At 42.4% G+C, this 21645-nt stretch overlaps 2 protein-coding genes across 2 annotated transcripts in view; both read right to left on the minus strand.

The window, feature by feature from the left end:
• tln2a (talin 2a) overlaps positions 1–16601 on the minus strand; it is a 126937-nt gene extending 110336 nt beyond the window's left edge. Inside the window, exon 1 of the mRNA XM_030048435.1 lies at positions 16454–16601. The gene's annotated coding sequence lies outside the window, so the exon portion shown is untranslated. The remainder of the gene's footprint in view (positions 1–16453) is intronic.
• A 2051-nt stretch (positions 16602–18652) lies between these two features.
• Positions 18653–21263, minus strand: ddx28 (DEAD (Asp-Glu-Ala-Asp) box polypeptide 28). The gene has a single exon (XM_030048530.1). The coding sequence runs from the start codon at positions 21051–21053 to the stop codon at positions 19362–19364; it is 1692 nt and encodes a 563-aa protein (XP_029904390.1). The 5' UTR covers positions 21054–21263; the 3' UTR covers positions 18653–19361.
• Between the last annotated feature and the right edge of the window lie 382 nt (positions 21264–21645).

The following is a 21645-nucleotide window of genomic DNA, read 5'->3' on the forward strand; positions in this document are numbered from 1 at the left end:
AGATTTTTTCTGGGTACCCCACTTTCATAACACAAGGCTAGGAGAGGCTGGCACAGACATAGCATTAAAAAAGCTCAAAATTTAGCGCAGTAAGAAGCAAGAGAGGCTAAGGCTGCCAGGCACTGTGCAAAGAGAAAACTCAATTGCAAATCAAGGGATTATCTGAGCTGTGCTTTGTAGCCTTAAAACAAAATTCTCATACCATTTCAGATGATTGCTTTCTGAATCTTGCATTCTGCTCGACTTGCCTCTCTGAGGAAACTGCATTTACAATGTTCCTCTTTTCTGTAGCAATAAATGAAATGACAGCAACGGTGGCCCCCATTACTGTCCTCTGAGCACTCACTATAACACATGAGCTTGATGATATCTTATCAGGGGACAATATCTGCTTAATAAAATTGTAAGAAGGCTAATATGAAATGGGGAAAAAAGCAAATTTTATTGATCATGAAAATATGATCCACTACCCGATGATATGCTTGGTAATGATGGTAAGCAAACTCCTTCTATCAGTCAACATATTTTGAAGCAACACACAACTTTGCAAGCAATAATGATAAACATCCTCACCATCAGTTGATTGTTGTAGCTCATTATTTTATCCACAATGATTTTTTCCTCATTTATCATAACTGATCAATGCTTGAGGCAATATCGCACTGAAGAATTCCCCTAAAATGTTTGTCAACAGCTCCATGAGCTCCAAAAAAAAAAAAAAAAAGGGGCTGACAGCTCTCTCTGCAGCAAACACAAGAGCCGAACAGGGCAAGCTTTCATAGAAAACAAGAGAGCTGTGGACCAGACAGGAGCAAAGAGAGGCACAGGGGGCTAAAATGTCACAGTCACTATGGGCATGGCTGGCATGCAGTAGACCGGACTAAAATGACACCATGCCCCCACATGCCCTGTCTCACTCATTGGAGTCAAACAGGGCAACTATACCCCCTTCAGTGCTGTGTCACAAATATGACTTTTCTATTCACGACATAAGACCGACTCATACAAATAATTTAAATTACACAGAGATTCGAATGAACTCTGAAAGTCCCTGGGACATCAGACTTACTGAAAAACAATAAAGGCCTTTAATGAAAACAACGCAAAACACTATAAACAGAACTGCAGAAGTGCAAGGCTTCCATGTGACAGCATCAGCTCACACCAGTCACTCGTTCTGCCACTTTCTTCCTTCCATCCGACTGAAGCTCCATGGGAGTTTCCAGGGAAGATTACAGAGGTTCAGAGTTAAGAGGTTGGGGCCTCATCCAACAGTTCACTCAGGTCATGTTGGCGGTGGAGATGCCAGCTGCCAAGCATTAATGACATACTGGGGAAGAGCAGTTTGAATCAAGTCCCTCTTGCTCTCTCCAAGGTAGAATATGATAGATAATGTATTCTGGTTACACAGCTTACCTGCTATGAAAGGATCTTATTTACACCTGCAGTTGAAACCTCATTGTGGATGAAATCAAGATGTCAAACAGGGCGTTGCCACTGTCTTCCAATCAGGGCTGCATCTGTATGAATAGCTTGAGTAATTGGATCATTAGGTGCAGCTATAGCTGTAAGGTGACCTGGGTCCCTATATGGTGTGCTATTTTCACTGACAGTCAGGTTAAAACACCTATCCTATCTATCAGTGCCACATATAAAGCTATGGCAACCGAGCTGAAGACAGAGATACTAACACCAGCATTGGTGCCAATACTGGGCTAAAATGGACAAAAGACTAATATCTGCTGCCAAAGGCTCTAAGCAAAATGTTGAAATGTAATTATTTTCTGCAAAAAGATTTTTTTTTTTTTTTGGAATCAGTTTCTTTTTTCCCAGTGACCCTGAACTAATGCTCCAAGCTCACACTGTTCAGTGAGAGTAATGGATCAGAGCAGCACTCATTATCAGCACTGAAAAGGTAGTTTTGGTGCATCTCCATTGATATCCTACTTATTGAAAAAAAACCCCATGTTTATGCATGAACCTAAACAATACTATATTATAAATGTTTGCACCGATTTGATTATATAAGGCAATGACTCTCCTGCTGTCTCATGTACATATGGGCAGGCAATGCTCCCCATCTCCTATACTAATCCAAACAAATGATCCATAAGGTAGGCATTGGCAGCCTCAAAGGTGACTACATCATTTGCAAGATAAATCAACCCCCAGTGTGAAAGGCAGTGTCTCACTCTGTCAGGCCTGCAGATAAGGGCAGGCCGGGCTGCCAATCTGCCCCTCCTCACGAGCTATCAACCTAATCTCTTTTGCATCTCAGCTGTGGAGATATGGGAGCACTCTAATCCGCTCTATGGGTGGAAAGCTGCAAGCAGACATTTAACCGTCTGCTAGCTCCAGCCGCATTGGCCTCCAAAACCTAATTTAGTCAACAGCTATATGGACTGGCATACATTTTAATTAGGGTAGGCATTGCACTTCCATTTCTTATCTTATCCATTAGCATTTCCAGTCAAGTTTTTTTTTTTTTTTTTTTTTAAATGGATGAGTGCCTTTCTTGGTGTGACACGTTTCTAAAGCCTTTTGAAAAGTCCACAGCAATTCCAGGACAAGCTGAAAAGATAACAGTTCCAGACAGGTAAGCTGACCGGCAGGCAGAGGAACCAATTAAAAAGCAGGCTAGCGGCTGTGGAGAGGCCCAGGGACACTAAAGAAGAATAACATGACAAGAATGGCAAGCTGCCTTACAGGGATGTGGCTGGTTATTGTGGGTGAACAATCCAGCTGCTCCAAGCCCTGTTTTTCCATGGTGTCTGCAATGTAAAAGCCCGGTCCCTTGGTTGTCAGCTCTATTGTCAGAGGCAGGCAGGAGCCTCTCCCAATTTGCCTCACAGACATTAAATACTCTGCCTTGTTTGGGGACTCACAGACAGCAATGTCAGCCACACTAGCCTGAACGTGCACACACCTCTTGCTTTTAACATCACATCCTGAATTCCTAAATACTAAGAGCTTGCGATAAAGATGATACTTTAGATGCCAATTGGATAAGTTTATGCATGCCATGGCTGCTGCTAATTAAAAAGGGCTAAATGAGCTGGCTTAACATCTAAAGGGAGGAGAGTGCAAATGAATGGCCAGCCCTCCTTAACCCAACATAGCTTACATAGGAAGCACCATCATCACGCACGGGATTGTGTTGTGATGTAGCCAAGGGCCTAATTTTTCTAGCCTAAATTCATGTTTAGATATGGGAGTTGAGCAGAAACTGGTACAGCAATTTTATCAGTAAAACCATCCTGTTTCGTGACACTGGTTGATTCTTCCTTTTCAGCCTCTAGCTGACAGCATGAAAGTAATCATTCTGGTTCAAATCCAATTGGTCCGCTCAGAGACTTTATCCTTGTACAACATGCAATGTAGCCTAACACACTTTCTATTTGTGGAAAATCCCTGCTGAAATCAGGTCTTGTCAGACATTTTAATAACTTAAAAACTGGTTTATGGGCTACAGCACATGTTCTACATCACAAGTCATTTGTGTCAAAACTAGATTGAACCTTTAGAAATCTACTGTAGACAAAATTCTGAATGAAATGGGAAACACTGCATGGTCATGATGTAATTACACAGAGAGCTGCTAATGCACCCAAGCGCATCCATGGTGATCAGATGGTACGAAGTGTAGGGTAAACTTCACATCATAAAGGGTAAGAAAGCATCAGTCTATAATTCACAGAGAACAGCTTTTCAGAGTTTCAGAATCGGCCTTTCAATACGACAAATTGACTATTAGGCATATTTTACTCTGAATTAACAATGGCCTCATCCCCGGTAATCAGGAATTAGTATCAGGAATTAGTTAAGACAAGCTTCCAGGTCAGTGTGGCACAGAAATTTGATATTCATCCACTGGAAACGTCTGTGCGCGCCACTCATTTAAATTGCTAGAAAGCGATTTGTTGTGTTGGCATTAACAAAAGTACAGGAAGTCTGCATTTAAATCATTTTTACAAGTGATGCAATAAATCATTAGCACTACATTCTGGGGAAGCTGAAAGGGAACCCTCATACTGCTGTGACTGTGCATCACGCATGCTAATACCTGGCTGATTTCTTCACAATTTTGACAAGACAACATATTAAGAATATGGAGGCAATTAATTGTCATGTCATTTTAGTCTTATAACTAACTAAAGTAAACTCGAGTTAAATGACAATTTGTGTGACCTATGTTAGCAGCAACAGCAATTTAAAAAAAAAAATAAAAACAATCAAGCCGGTGCTTTTCTGCTATCAGAAAAGGCTGCGTTAGGCAGCTCCCCTGCCCTCAAGGAGTACATTTTACCCAGTCAAACGAAATGACAAAACTCATAAGGTCACAGATGTGGTGTGAATATTCTGCCTAGCAATAGGCCGCTCGTCATCCATTTAACAGATGTGTGCAGATTTATGGTTCGGCAGAGCAACCTGTGTCATTCCATCCCTGCGACTTGACTGCAGCTGAGGTGTTGACATTCTAGCTAGCCATGGGGTTGAGGAACGAACCAGAGGGTGGTGAAATGCAGAGGGGGTGAGAGTGAATGAGATAGGGGCAGATTTTGCAGGAGGGGAAGACAGAAAAAGAGGGAGAGCACAGTGTGGTTTTGAATTTGCGTGAGTGTGTGTGTGTGTGTGTGTGTGTGTGTGTGTGTTGAGGAGGTGGGGGCTGCTACTGTTTCCTGCTAGCTCAGCAGACTCTGGCTGCTTCCAGGCTGGCTTATCTTTCAGCAGGAATATCACCACCACACCAAAAGGGAGGGAAGGAGGGCAAGAAAAGCACTATGAATTAAAAGGATAAAATGCTGGGATTACTACAGTGAGGATGATGGTCAACCCTCAAGGGCTGATCGAGTGAAGATGAGTTTAGATTTAGGCTCCTTTGCCACAGTCACGGTAAAAGGCATGTTTTGCAGACTTCCCTATCTTTTTTGGCCGGTAATGCCTGGATAATCTGTTTAAAATGCCAGGTTTTACAAAAAGTATCACACAACTTGTGCTATTCTCTTTATTTAGGGCTGCAAACTGATTATTATTTTCATTTATTAATGTACTGATTTGTTCATTTAATATATTAATCATTTGCATATCAAGTGTCAGTAAGTAAGCACAAATTAGCATCTTCATGGTTTTAGTGAAATGATTAAGCAATTATCAGAATTTTAGATTCATTTTCTGTAAATCGACTAATCATTTAATTGATAAAATGATTCGATTCAGCACTACCTCTTTCACATCCCCATGTCTATCCACCCGAGGTAGAAAGACTGCACTGAGATACCACATGCCACATTTGCATCCACTCCCATAAAACAATTGGCAGGGAGGAGCGGAGTGAGTGTGTGTCTGCTTTGTGTAAACACAGCCTGCTTTAAAACTCCCATGTAGGGTCGAGGAAAGCTGAGGAATGCAAGGCAGCACAAAGCACACAGGGATGCCAGGTTGTTCAGTAGTGTTGACCCACAGCGGCATGAAAGTGAAAGGCTTGGCAGCGCAGTTAGTGAACAAAACTTCCACCGTGGAACAGCCTGCGGTTCACCCCCTGGGAACATGGATCAAAAGTTCTTTTAAAAATCCCCTCTCGATCTGCTGCTTGTAACTGGCATTTGAATCCAGCGTCCTAGTGGCCTATGCTGCCAATTCAAAAATCAGCCGAGGCTTAGATGACGTTCCCTTTAGAACAGCCGGCAACACACGTTCTACCTGGTGTGCACCAGCCAGCATTGCAGAGCTAATCTTGTAGCTAATGCAGACAGCACCTGAATCCAACAGTGACAAACTGGACACAAAAACCCCACAAGTGCCTCCCCAAGTCAGTAGCCTGAGGGTGCTCTCTGCACTGGGCTGATAAGTAAGCAGAGTCAGGACAAGGCTGGCATTCTTCCCCCAGACCAAAATACAAAATGCCTGAGTCCATCTTAAGACAAGAATTTGACAATGCCGCGTTTGTCTTGCTGCCAATTGGAGAACAAGCTCCCCACAGAAATGTCAATATGAACCACAGTGCGCACCAACTTAAAGCTCAGAAGATTATTGAACAATCTCATTTCAATTAGGCAAAGCAGAAAATAGTGACATTGTATTATCTTTATTAAATTGGAACTAGGGCCACAACTGATTACGCAACCAAGCAGTGCCCTGAGTAAATAAGTATACAGTGCCTTTGCTTTGAAGCATCAAAATCCCATGTTTTTCATTAGTCCTGCAGCTACAGAAAACAGTGCCCTATGCATAGCCCTAACAATTTGAGGGTAAGGCCCAGTGCAACCACATGCAGTTTATATAGACTACAAAATAAATAAATAACACTCACAAATTCAGCAGTGGGCTATTTAGCAGAGTGCAAACACCCGATCAGTCCCCTCCCATAACTATATAGTCTAGCTGATCATAAAATAGCACTGACGACTGAGTCTGAGCATTGCAACTAATAAAGATGTTTTAGTACCACCTCCCACCACCAGCTTCCGCCAAAATGAGCCACCACCCAATTCAACAACTGTACTGCCAATAAACGTAAGCCTTGTTAATGAGTTAATGTAATGTGTTTTCCACAGTCAGATGGTCTCATTTAAGTTTTTAAACCAGAGACCTCAGACAGTCTTAGCCCCATGGTTAAGCAGCCATCCCAGTGAAAAGTGAGCTTTTTACCACCATGTCTGCTGAGGACAGGTGTATTAACCAAGTGTGCTCTGAACCACATGAGCATATTTAATACTGTTCACTAATGCAATAATATGGAAACAAAATTTCTCCTTTTTTCAAACATTTAGTTAACATCTAACATCTTTCACTATGAGACGAAGAATTACCCAGGTACTCAGATGCAGAAACAACCACAGAGAAGCGGGCGCAGTTCAGCACCCTCACCCTCTGACTGAAGCTTAGGCCAACTGCAAACTGTGGGACAACAGAAATCTTAAAAGATCATTGCATGTCTCAGATGAATCTCCTAAAATCTTTATTGCAATGTGTGTCAGACTGTATGATTTCAAGTTCACTGTATGGCAGACTGCCCAAGTGATCTGTCCGGGAAATCATGATGAAAAACACGAGGCTTGGCAACAGTAGTACAATACGATGGCATATGTATTCTGAATCATCCCACCCCATGTTCCAGTTGGATGCTTTGTAGACATGGGACATAGGACGAGTCACAGCGGATCCAAACCGGCTGTCGATGACCGTGCTACAGTGTGTTCAGAAATTGCCGATTTGATCTAACAACCAAACGTTTCATCTGCAGCAGCAGTATTGTGGGGAGAAAAAAAAAAAACTTGCAGTCTGTAGGAGCCTTTAGAAGAGCATCAAATCAGTAAAATACTCATTCCATACTGTGAGTCATGCAAGCTGAAGATGCGCCAAGTGAAAGTCTCTCTGCAGGTTCGCCTCCTGCAGCACATAACTTGGTTGATATTAAACAGCCATCACTGGTCATTGGGAGGCATCTACTGTTAACTGCTGTACACTCTTAGCTAGTTACATCAGTGAGCGCAGCCTGTAGCACAACGTGCAAATAAAAGGCTATTTTCAGCCATCTGATTTACACTGGGCTCTCCACATGTAATGTAATCCAGCTGCCACACTCATGACGCTACTTTATAAAACAGAAGAGAGGCAATGTTTACAGTCAAAGAGAGCAGAGCACAGTGTGTTTGAGTAGTCCTTCGCCTTCTTCTTTCTGTCCCCATTTTCCAAGCTCACAGGCCTGGCGGCACTCCCATGCACTCTCCCCTCACTAATAAACAAAGAATGGTTTCCCTTATATAGCTCTATTCAAACTGTACGAGCAACATCACAAATAGTCCCACAGAGGGATGTGCAAGCCCAAGTTTTTTTGAGACATGTTTTGGCCAAGGGCAAGGAGTACTGACAGTATGATTGTGCAACAGTCATACATTAACAGCCACTTAAAGAGCTATTCTTGGTGCCATCCACTTGCAGAATCCTGTAGTGTCAGGTTGGTTGCATTTACGAGGGCTGCAAACCGAGACACATTCATCACAAAACAATCTGAAATAAGCTAGGCTTCGTGTCATCCAGAAAAGGCAATATTTGTAATTTAAAAAATGTTTGAAGTGATGGATATTGGGAATCCACAGATTGTTTGTTTTACCTAAGAGGTGGAGGAAAAACAGGCCAAATTATATCAATGAAGAACTCATCAGATCTAATGTGTCCTTTTCACCTGCTGGTGGTCAAATCCCACTTTGTGCAGTGCTGTCATGGTTCTCAATATGCATTTTAAAGCCCTCATGTACTGTCCTCTATTGGAAAACAGAGAATACGATATGAATGCCTGAAGGAAAACAGATAAGGGCAAATAAAAGTCACACACAAAATAGAGCCTGCATGCCTCTATTCTCTGTTACCTTTATATTGTCAAATCAGTATGGATTTGAGAGCAAGTATTGACACCCAGGAACAATGTGCATATTTTCCTGCCACAGAATAGTCCACCTTGCTCTTGCATTTATTTCTGAGCTAAGCATTGTCAGGAAAATCAATTAGATATGGGAGAACACAAAACCAAACAACCTCCATTACCTGTAATCACAGTCTTCGTAAAATTCGACTGGCTTGAACTTTATGCATACAATTTGTACAGCTACGGCATAACTTATGTGAAATAGGTTTAGTCTGTCCTTGCAATGATCTCAGAGAAAGCATCGCACTAAAGAAAACAACATATAACACAGTTTTAACTTGATGCAGCAGAAAATATATATGGGAAAACATCAGTCATGGTCAAAATTATAATTATTCTGTGGCCAAGTGATACAACAGTTTCTTTCTATTTTTGTGCAAAAATCACAGTTGGTGGGCTCATTTTCCCCCCAATTATACTTCATTTCAGTCTCTCATACATTTGTATGTAGCCACCAAATTCAACCAACAAGATCCTTCCTCACCACTTCATACTCCATGCTTTTGTGTGAAATGCCAACCTGAGAGTTAGGCTACAATCTTTCATAACAGCAAAGGGGGAAGCAAGTACTACTGTGGCACAAGATGAAAATTTGTTCATCTTTCTTTCAAATCCCCAAAATATTTTTGCTCATATTGTGCAATGATGGAGCCACTTAAGCCCGTTTACCAACAGGGTGGCCTTATACAGTAGGGTTACTCCCCAGGCATGTTAGTAGCTAAACATTTGTACTAAGAATTTATCCTTTATGGGAAAACTAAGAATAGAAGCCTCAGGCTATAGCACAGCCAAGGGGGAGCAGTGGGGTGGAATCCATTTCTAGCACTCCCAGAATGCCCACCCACCCATGCTCAACAAATCAACAATACAAGCCGCTCCACAGACACTTCCTGGGGAATTCCAACACCGGATCATTTTCACTATTCTGACATCACAAGACAGAAAATAATTTCTGATGAGTGAAGTGAATGTTGAAATCGTGTCAACAAATAACAAACACGTTGAGTAATGAGAACGCCATTTGTTCATGATGGTCTGGAGACTAGATATAGTTACAGCCAACTGCTGAGGGATCTTACAATTTACCCCATGGCGGCAGATAAAACTTTAAAATGCAGTCAAACTTGCTTTCATCTTGAGAAAACCAAATTTCACTGACAGATCAATTAAAGCTGAATAAAGTTATCAGCTTTTGTAATTTCTGGTCGCTAACGTTGAGACTCATCTTGTTAAGTCTTATTTGCTCGTCCCTCCCATGTATATATACAGGCGAGAGAGAGAGAGAGAGAGAGAGAGAGAGAGAGAGAGAGAGAGAGAGAGAGAGAGAGAGAGAGAGAGAGAGAGAGAGAGAGAGAGAAAGAGAGAGAGAGATTCTCCACAGTGTCAGACTCCCCTATTGTATAATACATGAGGATTTGCAATGTACTTCAAGCTTTGTGCAGCTCATCTCAAGACAATCTGCTTTCATGTGTAATTACAATAATTTTGTTATCTCTGATTCAATAAAATACAAAATCAGAATTGTAATTTTACCATACATATTAAGTTAAATACCATCAAACACACTTCAGCTTTGATACCTGGCCTAATACAGCCAGTCAACTGGACTCATTCCAACTATCTATCATTAAGTTGTCACCCTGGCGAAACTGAACAGCAACATGTAGGAAAAAAGACGAGGGCAAAATGAAAACAAATGTATTCCCCCCAAGACAAAATAATGTGCAGTAAGAGATAGTCAAAATGCATAAACTGCATAGGTGCTGAGCAGTAACATGGATCATAAGGGTTCAGCTCGGTTACACATGACTCCATACAAGACCGCCAAGTCCACACTGTTCATCGTGCAGCGTGCTTATGTACTGGGTGCAGGAGACACCTGATTAGGTTACATTTCTGTCCTGGTGACTAAGAGGCAATAGCAGAGGAGCTCAGCTGCAGCCTCAAACACATTTCAGACTAGATCCACTTTCAGGCAGGGGCTGACATGACAGTCCCCACCAGCCAAGGCCAAACCCCTAAAATTACAAGCTGAGCTTTTCAAGTCAACCTGGATTACACCCAGAGTTCGGCGATCCATCTCACAGATGCTGTTTGTGTAATTGATAAAGTATTATATCCGATGTCTCCTTTTCCTATATAAGCAAGCTTGGGTCACGACATGTAGGCATCAAACAGTTGTAGTGGCTTTGAAGGACAAAAACATGGGACTTGGACAACAGCAAGGTTTTATGTGGTCATTCACAACTCTGCAATTAATCTAATGCAAATAATATCAGTGGAAAACATTTTTGTACTGCACTTTCTAGGAAAGTAGCACAAATTACCAACAGCAGAGACAAATAAAGCAGGAAATGGAAAAGTCAACATAGACCAATTAAATATCATTACTGCAATTACCTGAATGAAAAAAGTGACTCATTTCCAAGGGCAAAAATACCATGCCTTGCTCTGATGAAGACTGATAGCCTAAACACGTCAGCATTTGTTGGCTACCAAAATGTTTGAATTTATTGTAATAAAAAGCTGAAGAATGGAGACTTGAGGTATCATTCATTTTTTAAGTGCCACCTTTCTCATTTGATTTAGAATAACACCATACCATAAGTGGATAATTAGCTTGTTTTAGTGTTTACAGCCAAAAAGGTGTGACAGATCCCGAGACTTGCAGTCCCACAAAGTTAACAAAGGAGAAATTCAGTTTTTTATAGCGAGATGTTCCTACTTTCTTTACTCAGTTTCTCCAGAGAAGTCATTTAAGTGTAATCTTATCTTTCACTTGACAAAATGAAACCAGTGAACCTTCAACTCTCAAGACATGGAACAGCCCTTTTATCCAGAAAGTTATCACAAAGTCCATTTCTGAATACTGCTGAATGACTTCAGGATTTTTTAAATGACACAGCTTTTATTTTACAGCCCATATTATCTACCAAATACTAGGCTATGTGATATGACTATGCAAAAACTACAAATGCATTAACTCAATTGATGATGACACCTTCACATTTATGATCATGTATGATTTGCTGTGCAATAACCTCATATTTACATGGTATTCCACTAGTTATAAAACTTTTAAAAAAATGAGCAAGCATACTCAAAATGCCTACTCACTAGCAAGCAGCGCAAGTTTTCCTACACAGTCACTATGACAACCACAGTGGCTACTGATGCTCTATCAGTGCTGTCAGCTAACTGCATGTTGACTAATCAGATTCACTGTTGCACACCCTGACAAAATTTTGCCTGTACTTTCAAAGAACACCATAGGGTCCATTGACTTGCGTTACAGCATTAAGAATGACACATCAAGAGCGCTGCAGGCATTATATTGTGCATGCTGTATTTCTAAGTGCCAATTACTGACAGGCAGCCGAGTGCTCATCCTAAAACCTACTTCATTTTTAATTACAGAATGCAAAATGACCATAAGTGATTTGCGACACTGTCTATCCTTGAGTCATACAGTGTTTAAAACCAATCAATTAGCAAAAGGCCAGCTGTACAGAAATAGTTCTAAGATTGCAGACAAGCATGGATTTATTTGTAATGGAAATGTACTGTAAAGCCATTTTTAACTGAATGGTGGGCTGAGAGGGAAGTAGGCAAAACAGGACTGAGTGGGAGGTGGGAGAAACAGAACTATGGATGGGATGCATCAGGATGGCAGCCTCTTTGTTTCATGTCATCACCTATCAGGCAATGCTCTATATCCTAAAATTAAACATCACCATCACCATTTCGTTATCTTTGGTTGCATGTACAGAATTTGATATGAAAACAGAAAAATAGCAGTTAAAGACGCTGCTATCTATTCCAACTGGTACATTCATTCCACCCCTCTAACTTTGACTCTTACAGCCCAATCTACACTGTTTGGTTTTTCATGTTGCTACCACATTTGGTGTCTGGGGTTTTATCAAGGTGTTGGCGAGTCAATAGTTTCAGCTTGGACATTTGAATGCTGTATGAGTTGGCTGCTTGTTGCTAATTATAACTTTCTCATATGAGAATGTGGGTGGGACACAGGAGGAAACAGGTCCAACATTTTGCTCTGTCTTCTGCCGTTCAAAAGTAAGGGGCAGAAGAAGAGCCAGAGACACGGGCTCCTGTTTTTCAAAAGGGAGCCTTGATGTACCATTGGATTCCAGTGATTTCACTCCCATGTTCAAGGTTAAATACGCCTTGGCTGGGTCATGGTGACATGTGAAATTCTGTAACATTGTTAACATGAACTAAGGCAGCCATTACACAGCTTCAGTTTTGAGCTTTTTTTCCTGACACTGCAAGCACTTAGCACATTAACCTAACCATTAGCAAAATGTATGCTCTTTGCAATGCATATAGTGACATCTCAATATAAACACTACACTGCAGTTGTTCAGCTGGAAAATGTAGGCAGGCAGCCAAAGGTGACAAGAAAACTTGCAGTTCATGTATGGAACACAAGGCATGAATTCCAGGTGATCAGCTGGAGCTTCAATGCCACTTAGCAGGCAGGATTTTTTCCAGCTATTCTAGCCTTAGACAGCAGAAAATAATCAATTATATGATCTTATTTCAAAACTAATTTGAAACTTGGCATGCCCCGGTGACTCACCGTGTAAAGCACATATCATGTAATACTAAGGGTTCAAATCCAATCCAGACCCTGTGCTGCATGTCATCCCCTCTCTCTGTGACTGTCTGATAAAGCAAAAGTGCCCACAAAATAATATAAAAAATAATAATTTCAAACCAAGACCTAGAATCAAGAGCCAATAATGTTACAAAAATATCTTTGTAGGATGTAGGACTTGGAATAAGTCTTAAGCGATTGTAATTTAAGCATGCTTTCTCTGGACATGTGTGCCTTCCGCCTCCCACTCTCTCCCAGCAGCTTTCCATCGACAATGAAAAGCCAAAAGACCTAATTGCTGCATACAAATCATGAGCTCAGTAAGTTTTGTCTCACTTATGCCAACTCTCACCAGCACTAGCTTGCACTGCACATGTTGGACCCCCAATTCTGATTAGCCATGAGAATAGCATCACTTCATGACTCCTCTCTCATTAAACAGCGCAGAGCCACCAGGCTGAGCATGGTGACCCTGTCAGTGGCTTCCCTCACATGGACTAGCACGTTTTATATACATTGCACATCCTGTGATTATGCGGTCAGTATGGGGTTGCTCATTGCTTCCTCTCTGCTGGCAGGGGTGACAGCTGAGGCCTTTTTCCATCTCAAACAGAGGCCCTGATCAATAAATTAACCATGTGCTGTTGGTGATTAACTCTTCTACTACCGGATGCAATTGGCCTTGGAGATCTTCATGAGCCATAAACACATAGCTGTAGACGACTGCTCCAAGTTCGTCCTGTAGGATCACTTGTGCAGCAGGCAGCTTGATATGTTGATATGCAATGAAAAAAAAACATTGTCAGGCAAAACATGCAACTATAAAACTGACACACTCAAAATTTGTGTGGCTCAGAATCTTGAAATCAAGTCCAGTATTGCAACAGGAACAGATTTAAGGGCTTGGCTGTGCTGCAACACCTATTTTTAGATTTTAATTTCTCCCACTAACACGGTCATAGTTAATGTTAATTCATGACAAGAGGACAGCTTTCATAATGTAGAGAATCAAACATAAATTTCATGAGGGACTCAACTATGATTTACATTCATCTGCATCCATCTTCACTCCGCTGATCTCAGCACTGAATAATTACACAACCGCACAACTTAACTAGTACAAAACATATTTGTTGATCGTTCTGCTTTGAGAGAATGAGGCTCAAGCTACTTCGTGTGTAATGGATGAATAAACACATTTTTGAAAGGTCAGTGCAGTCACTGGTATAGTAAAAAAGCTTTTGATTACTGCTTTAATGTCAGGCGAGCCAGACAGATTTTGGTCAGTTTAATAAATGATCCGAGCTGCCGCCGGTGACAGAACTGCATACTAAGCAGGAGCACCAGCTGATGTTAACAGTAAAGTGAAAGGCTTACAAAATGTGACATTTTCACACAGGTGAGTCAGAAGCATAACTGAGCATCAGAAGGATACAGCTCCATGGTTTATCACAAAAGATTTATCATTTCCAAAGTGTATTTCAGCAGAGGCCAACTTGAGGAGGAGAGGGAATGGTATTTCTCCTGTTGCTGCAATTTTCTGCAATACATCTTCTTGTTAAGTATAGATTTAACGGAAATGTAACTCGCAAATGATAAACATTCCTTCTGGAAATCCTGTCCAAAATCGATTACAGGATTTCAATAAATAGGGGGAAGCAGAGATCAAAATAGCACACAGGTAGATTGATGTGTACTATCACAAGCAGGAACACACCAATCAGAGGAGTGCCAAAGCAGACAGATCAGTCTTTCCTGAGGCATTACACACACAGCAGAGACCGCAGCCCATAAGGTCTTGTACTCTAACATGTCAAGGACAAGGCAGCTAGGGTGTTGTGGGGTGGGTGGAGGTTTCTGACTGATCTACTTGTCCCCGTTTAACTGCTAAAGAAACCTTAACTCACTGGCACATCAAACATTTCAAACATCTCTTGCTTTATGGGTGCTCCATCTCATATGACCTGTCATGTCTGCCTCCTAACCAGCTTCTGGCTGGTCCAAGACCTCGGAGTAGCCCCTACACACACATTACACACTGCACATTCACTCACTGGAAATCCACTGGCTGGTGGTGATTGATCCACACGCTGCCTACAACACTGGTGGGATATTGATCCTCATGCACAAACTTGGCTCCTGAACGCGCAATATGCAACTCGCTCCCCAGCAAAACAAAAACACACGGGCAAAGATCCACACACTAAGTATATTGGATAGTAACACGTCACAGGGACCGCACGTCATTTGGTATTAATTACGCGTATGGCAGACTATCACAGCCTACTCTCTGTATGGGAGGGGTGTGGCAGCGATGCGCTGAGACAGTCAGCCTGCCTGTCTGTCTGAACATTTCAAAAAAAAAAAAAAAAAAAAAAGCTTGGTCACACACACTGTTCCCCAAATGCAGGCACATTTTGGAGGTCGAACTTGACATTTTCCCCTGTGCCATTACAATTATCATAGAGTGGACGTGATAAGCCGTAAGGTGCAGGCTGCCCGCGGAGCCACATGCACCCGGCTGCTGTCACGCTGAAAAAGAGACGGGGAGCTTAAAAACATTTACAACACAAACCACAAGTTTCCCTTAAGAGCAACATATCAACGTTACATTAGCTATGGTACTTACTATTCCGCTACATTTCCACAACCAGGTTTTTCTACACGCCAGCCCCGTAGCTTTTTTTTCTCGACCGCTAGCAAAGACAGGTGACGCTTTCCTCTGCGCTTTTCAGAGGTGGCGTTCCTGGCTATATTTATAACACATGAGATTTTTTTAGGGGAAAAAGTGAAAAAAAAAATTCACTGTAGAAATATTTGTGGTTGCTTGACTGAAATGGTAATATGGCGGAGGCAGTCTTCCAATTTCGCCCCTCTGTGTGCGGCGCAAACGCCTACAGGCTACCAATCTGTAAGGGTTTTTTTCCTGGCCACTGTCATCTACATGAACAGTAAGTTACATTAGCAACCTTAGTGAATCTCGAATAACACAACTCTCCATGCCTGTTTAACTCCGCATAACATGAAACTAGCGGCCGAGCTCCACATTTTGGCAGGACCAAGAGACCAAAAAACATCTTTGCCAAACCAAAGTCCTCGGCAGAACCCACAGTCTTCAGTGTTTACCTATGATGAAAGTGTCCCGGAGTCCGGACTATGCTAATGTCCAGGCTTGCATGATTAAAATGGACATTACAACCAATGGTCCATTCAAAACACCTATCAGCGCCGTTGAACTGCAATGGTGCTCACTCAGGCTCCATCAAGTAGACTGGGACTCACGCTGCGCTCACACAACATGCACAATTTCTAATGAAGCCTGGTCGGAGAGAGGGTCAGAATTCGACGTTTGTTGCGGAGGAAAGCGGGCAGCAGAAATAAAAGCCGATTACAGCGTGCACACCTACCTCCAGATCCTCTACTGGTTCATTGCAAGCAGTCCGCCCTCAGAAGATGCACATTAGCCAGCAGTCCTGCTTCTCAGGAGTAAATTGTCCCCCTCGTTGAGGAAATTTCCAAGTGGGTAGAGAGTGTGAGCAGCGGCAGTTCAGTGTGTGTAAATGGGGAGGGGGTAGATAATCCTACGATGGATGGGGGAAAGAGGAAATGCGTCACTACTAATGGACTCAGCACTTTGTAGTCCATCCATCCCCTCTCTCTCTCTCTCTCTCTCTCTCTCTCTCTCTCTCTCCGCTGGGACTACAAGTTGGGGGGGGGGGGGGGGGCGCATCTTTGTGAGTTGTTAGGTTTAAATAGGTGTATGATTGAGAGCAGAGCACCACCTAAGTTTTTTTTTTTTTTTTTTTTTTTTTTTTTTGTCAGGCCAGCATTATAAATCTAAGGGATCATTTGTTCCCTAAATATTTTATAGTTTGTTAAGTCTACACGTGACATTAGTATTTATGATAGTGAACCCGAGTGAGGATGAGGGTAAATTTCCTCAGTTTTGAGCCCAGGCTGCAAGAAATGGAAGCAGAGTCTTTGGTGTTAGGGCACCCATACATCAACATCTGAGCAAATATTTGAGAGGAAGCTTGGAAATGCTGGATGTTTGTTTCAAATTACATCAAACCAAGAGCCATCCTTACGAAGTGTCTCTTTCACTTCTGCAGAGAAGTTTGGGCCTTTTCTTGCCCAAAGGAAAATAAAAACAACTACAGAGGTATTAGATAGAGTACTTAACTAGAGCCTGCTGAGTTTATTGAGGTGGGGGGTGGAGCAGGACAAAAATACAAGAGAGAGCACCGTGGGCATTTCTTACATATGCTATAATTGGATGGTTGGCCCTTGTTGTCAGGGTCTAGTTTGGTGAAATGTGAAACTCGGTGGCAAGCGGAAGTGTTGACCCCAGACAGCAGTACAGTCATTGCTAAATTCCAGACATTCTGATGTAAACTCACAGTTACTGTCAGTGCTGTTAACACACCTGTCTGCCTTCCTGACTGAGGTATTTCCACTGTGCTTAATACTATAAATCTGTAGCCAACCCAGCAGGAATCTCCAGGTGTAGATTTCTGCTGCAAAGATTGTTTTATTCTCTGCTCAATCCATATGAATCATCTGACATGTGATTTTAAAAAAAAATTGTTCAGCTCCTAACAAATTTTTAGTTGCAAGTTTTTTTTTGTTTTTTTTTTTATCTGTTCATTACCTATACAAACATTCAGTCTGTGTGATACATAATTGTTTCAAGAATGCCTGTGGGATCAGTTTCTTTACTATCAGGGTTTCAGGAAAAGGTCTTATCTTTGAAGATCATAAAGGGATTGTCTTCATTCATACATATTTTTCATGTTGAAACTTATGTGGTTTCCTTTAAACAAGTACCCACAGGCATGGAAGAGGAAAAGAGAGAAAAAAAGACTTTCAAGTAGCAGACCTACCACATCAACAGAAGAGACATCAAGGTTTGGCCTGTACTCAACTTGACAGCAGATTAATGACTGCTGCTGTAGCTGTTTTGATGAAGTGGTTTGGCATTGCTAACATAAAAGGCAATGGAATCCACAGATGCTTTCAAAATGTAACAGGTGAGCTTGTGATTGTTTCCATGAAGAGCTTAATCTAAGGTATTAGTGGCCATATGCCAAGTTAGTAGTGTTCACCACAAACCATAGAAAAACTGTTTCATTTTTGGCCTGCCATCTCTGCTCATCTTTAGTAATGCATATGCCACCACCTTGTGGCTAAATTCATGTAGTACAAAATATGTGTTATGTTAAGAAAAAAAAGCTTGACACTTGAAAATGGATTATAGAAGGATTAAATAGGATCCTCAAGTAATTCTACAGAAACTGCAGGGTTGAGACTTGACAATAGTAATCAATGTAATGCAGACTGAATAAAAATGTGGACTAAGATTTAAATATATTTGACTAATCTGCATAATAAACATCCCAAAGCCCAACTTTTGACCAAATTTCTGTTCAGCATTCCAAATATAAATGTACTCCAAAGATAAAAAAAAAAAAAAAAAATAGTGTTCTGCCCCAGTTTCTAAGCCCTTCATGTAAGTGCTTAGTGGAAGGACCACAGATGTCAGGAAGAGGCTCAGGCCCAGCACACTGCATTCATCACTGACTTGACAGACAAACATGAATCAAGAATTTCCGATTTTGCATAGCATTTTACTAAGAATTCAAACCATGTGTTAAACACATTATATTAATTGCTTGAGTGGAATAACACAAATAGACCTGAATGAATTCATGTTGAGCAGTTTTGTCTCCATAAACCAACAGTGCAAGCAGGTAAATAATTTGCATCAGGAAATACAGCACAAGCTATAACAGTCTTATTTATATTACAATCATAAAAAAGTGCACTCCTAAATGTGTTCCATATGAGCTGTTGTGCTTGAAATTATTGCTTTGTAAGTATAAGGACTACCCACAAAACTTGAGGATTTCAGAGCACAGCCTGGTAAAACAGTTTGACTGCCATCTCCATCTCCTTTAGCCTCGATTCAAGTTGCAAGCATTTGCACTATGTCTCTGAAAAACACTAAGCAGCATTTTAGCAGCATTTCCATCCCTACTGATATGAAACAGAATTGGGGTTGTTCATTTTAACCACCCAGTGCATTAAGTGTCCTGTGTTTTATTAAGTCAGGATGGTCAGATGGAGCAGTGAAAAGCTTAAGAACATTAGCCCATTTTTAACACTTTGGGTGATTCCTGTTTACTCTGCACCTTCAATTTTAAAGTAACCCATTACAAATATTTCTGTTGCTTTTACAGAGTCTCACTCCAACACCAGTGGGTAGTGCACCACCTAAGCCTATCCAACAGACAAGCAAAACCCTTCTACTCATGGCTAAGGTAAGGGTTTGGCTTTTGGCTCATGTATAACAGATTCCATGCCCGGCAAACTGGCTCGCCTTCGTGCAGCAGTCTCAATCTTCTGCACCCGCTCCACGTCCCAGGGATGAGTGACAAAGCTAAGCACCTCCCCGTCCTCAACGCTCCCTGCCCTCCCCACCCTCCCTGCCCTGTGGATGTAGTCCGTATGGGATTCTGGGAAGTCATAGTTGACAACCAAGCGCACTCGGGATGTGTCCAGCCCACGTGAGGCGATGTCCGTGCAGATCAGCACATCCACCAGGCCCTTCTGGAAGGATCGAAAGATCCCTGCACGTATGACAGCGGGCATCTGCCCTTGCAGACGTGCATGCTGCACCCCCATCTCTTCCAGAGAGTAGCCCAGCCAGTTGACAGTGGAGGCGCTGTTGCAGAACACCAGAGCTCCACCGCCTCCTTTATCTTTTTGGAGCTGCTTCAGTGCTTGATGCAGCTCCAGGATCTTGTCAGCTCCCTTCACCTTCAGGAACGTCTGCTTGACATGCGGCATGAGGAAGTGCAGCATCTTGCTCTTGATAGTCACCATGCTGCCGAGGTCAGTCACCTGACTGAGAACTTCACCCACACCACCAGGGAAGGTGGCCCCAACCACTAGCAACTGGGCCCTATGGCCAGGGCCCTGTGTCTGTGAAGGCTCACTGGAAATATGAGTCTCGAGGAGGATACGTTCCAACATGCCAGAAAAGCTCGGGTCAAACATGGTGTCAGCCTCGTCAACCACCAAGAAGTTCAGCTCACTCAGGTCCAGGCAGTGTCTCTGCAGGGCCTTGACCAGAGCACCGGGGGTAGCCACTAAGATATCTGGAGGTCCCCTCTTGAAGACCATCTTGATGTGACCTACACCTCGTCCACCACCCACAATCCTCGTCACCATGTCAAATGGAGCACACAGGATCCTGGACACAGCGGCCACTTGCTCAGTCAGCTCCCTGGAGGGCACAATAACCAAACAGCGGACCTTGCGTGTGGTGTCAGCATAGACTTCTGATTCCCTTTCCGCCTGAAGCCTGTGAACAATGGGCAGGAGGTAACTCAGCGTTTTGCCGCTGCCTGTCTCTGCAGCACAAATAATGTTGTGACCTTGCAGGACCTTTGGGATGGTCTGTAGTTGCACGGTGGTGGGATGTGTGATGTTGGTATTGTTCAAAACCTCCACCAGCTCCTTGCAGATGCGGAAGTTATTAAATGTCATCAATTCCCCAGGTTTATCATTCTCCTCCTGCTGGGTTTTAGTGACAAAAGGGGCAACAGTCTTAGTGCTGTTAATGGAGAAATAGTCACCGAATGATTTGTTATGTTTCCATCCTTTAGAGGACAGAACAGGCTGCTCAAACTTCCCAAGTATGTATCCCGCAGACTGGTTCCGCTCAGGGTTCTTGCTCTGGATCAACAGCCTGCCAGCTTTGATGGTGTTGATTTTGCTCTTGCCTCGCATCTGCTTCACGTTTTCGACGCGCTTCTGCATGTGTCGGGGAACGCGAATAACCACAGGCTCCCCTGTTTTGACTGACGACTGACAAAGACGAATCTGACCGACTGAACTACGGATACAACAACAAGCGATGACATTAACGGGACAGGCCATGTTATTTGAGAAAACAGCCCTCGAAGCAGCCATAGCCAAATAGCCGACCTTCACCGACTGCATTTTAGCTTTAGCGAGTAGCCAGCAGCTAAACGTTAGCTGACTGAGAAAATATCCATCGAAACTAGGAAACAGAAGAATTACTCCAACTTGGTCTGGTGTAACTCTTTAAAAAGTCACCATAAATGTTGAAAAACACGTCCCCCTGTCCGCATCGTGTGTTACTAGCCAGTTGAATCTCCATGCTTTCTCGGCTAATGTTGATGATGTCACTTAACTGGGGACAAGAGATGATGATGTCAAGTATAGAAATAAAATATGTAGATGTGCCAGAGAGCGCGGTGGTGGCGCTGTGGATCTGCAATGGGCAAATTACAGCTAAAAATATGCAATTGAAAACTTTGAATTGTTAGCTGTTCACTTTGTTGATTAGCTTTGATTTGGTAGTGAACATGTTATTGTGTAGGATTTTTTATTCTCATTGATCCTCGACAGTTTTGAGCGGACGAGGGAACTTCAGTGGACTCCTGAAGAGAATAATGCCATGAACAAGAACGGGATTATTTACCTAACCCACTGTCTCTCCCTGGATCTCAGCCTTGTCCTGACCAGAATTTGAAAAGAGCATAAAAATGGCAACCTCATAAACTGAGAA

The sequence above is a fragment of the Myripristis murdjan genome, chromosome 3, assembly GCF_902150065.1.
Source record: "Myripristis murdjan chromosome 3, fMyrMur1.1, whole genome shotgun sequence".
Lineage (NCBI taxonomy): Eukaryota > Metazoa > Chordata > Actinopteri > Holocentriformes > Holocentridae > Myripristis > Myripristis murdjan.

Excerpts from the sequence above, each read along its gene's own strand:
- ddx28 (XM_030048530.1), bottom strand. The coding sequence starts at position 21,053 with ATGCAGTCGGTGAAGGTCGGCTATTTGGCTATGGCTGCTTCGAGGGCT.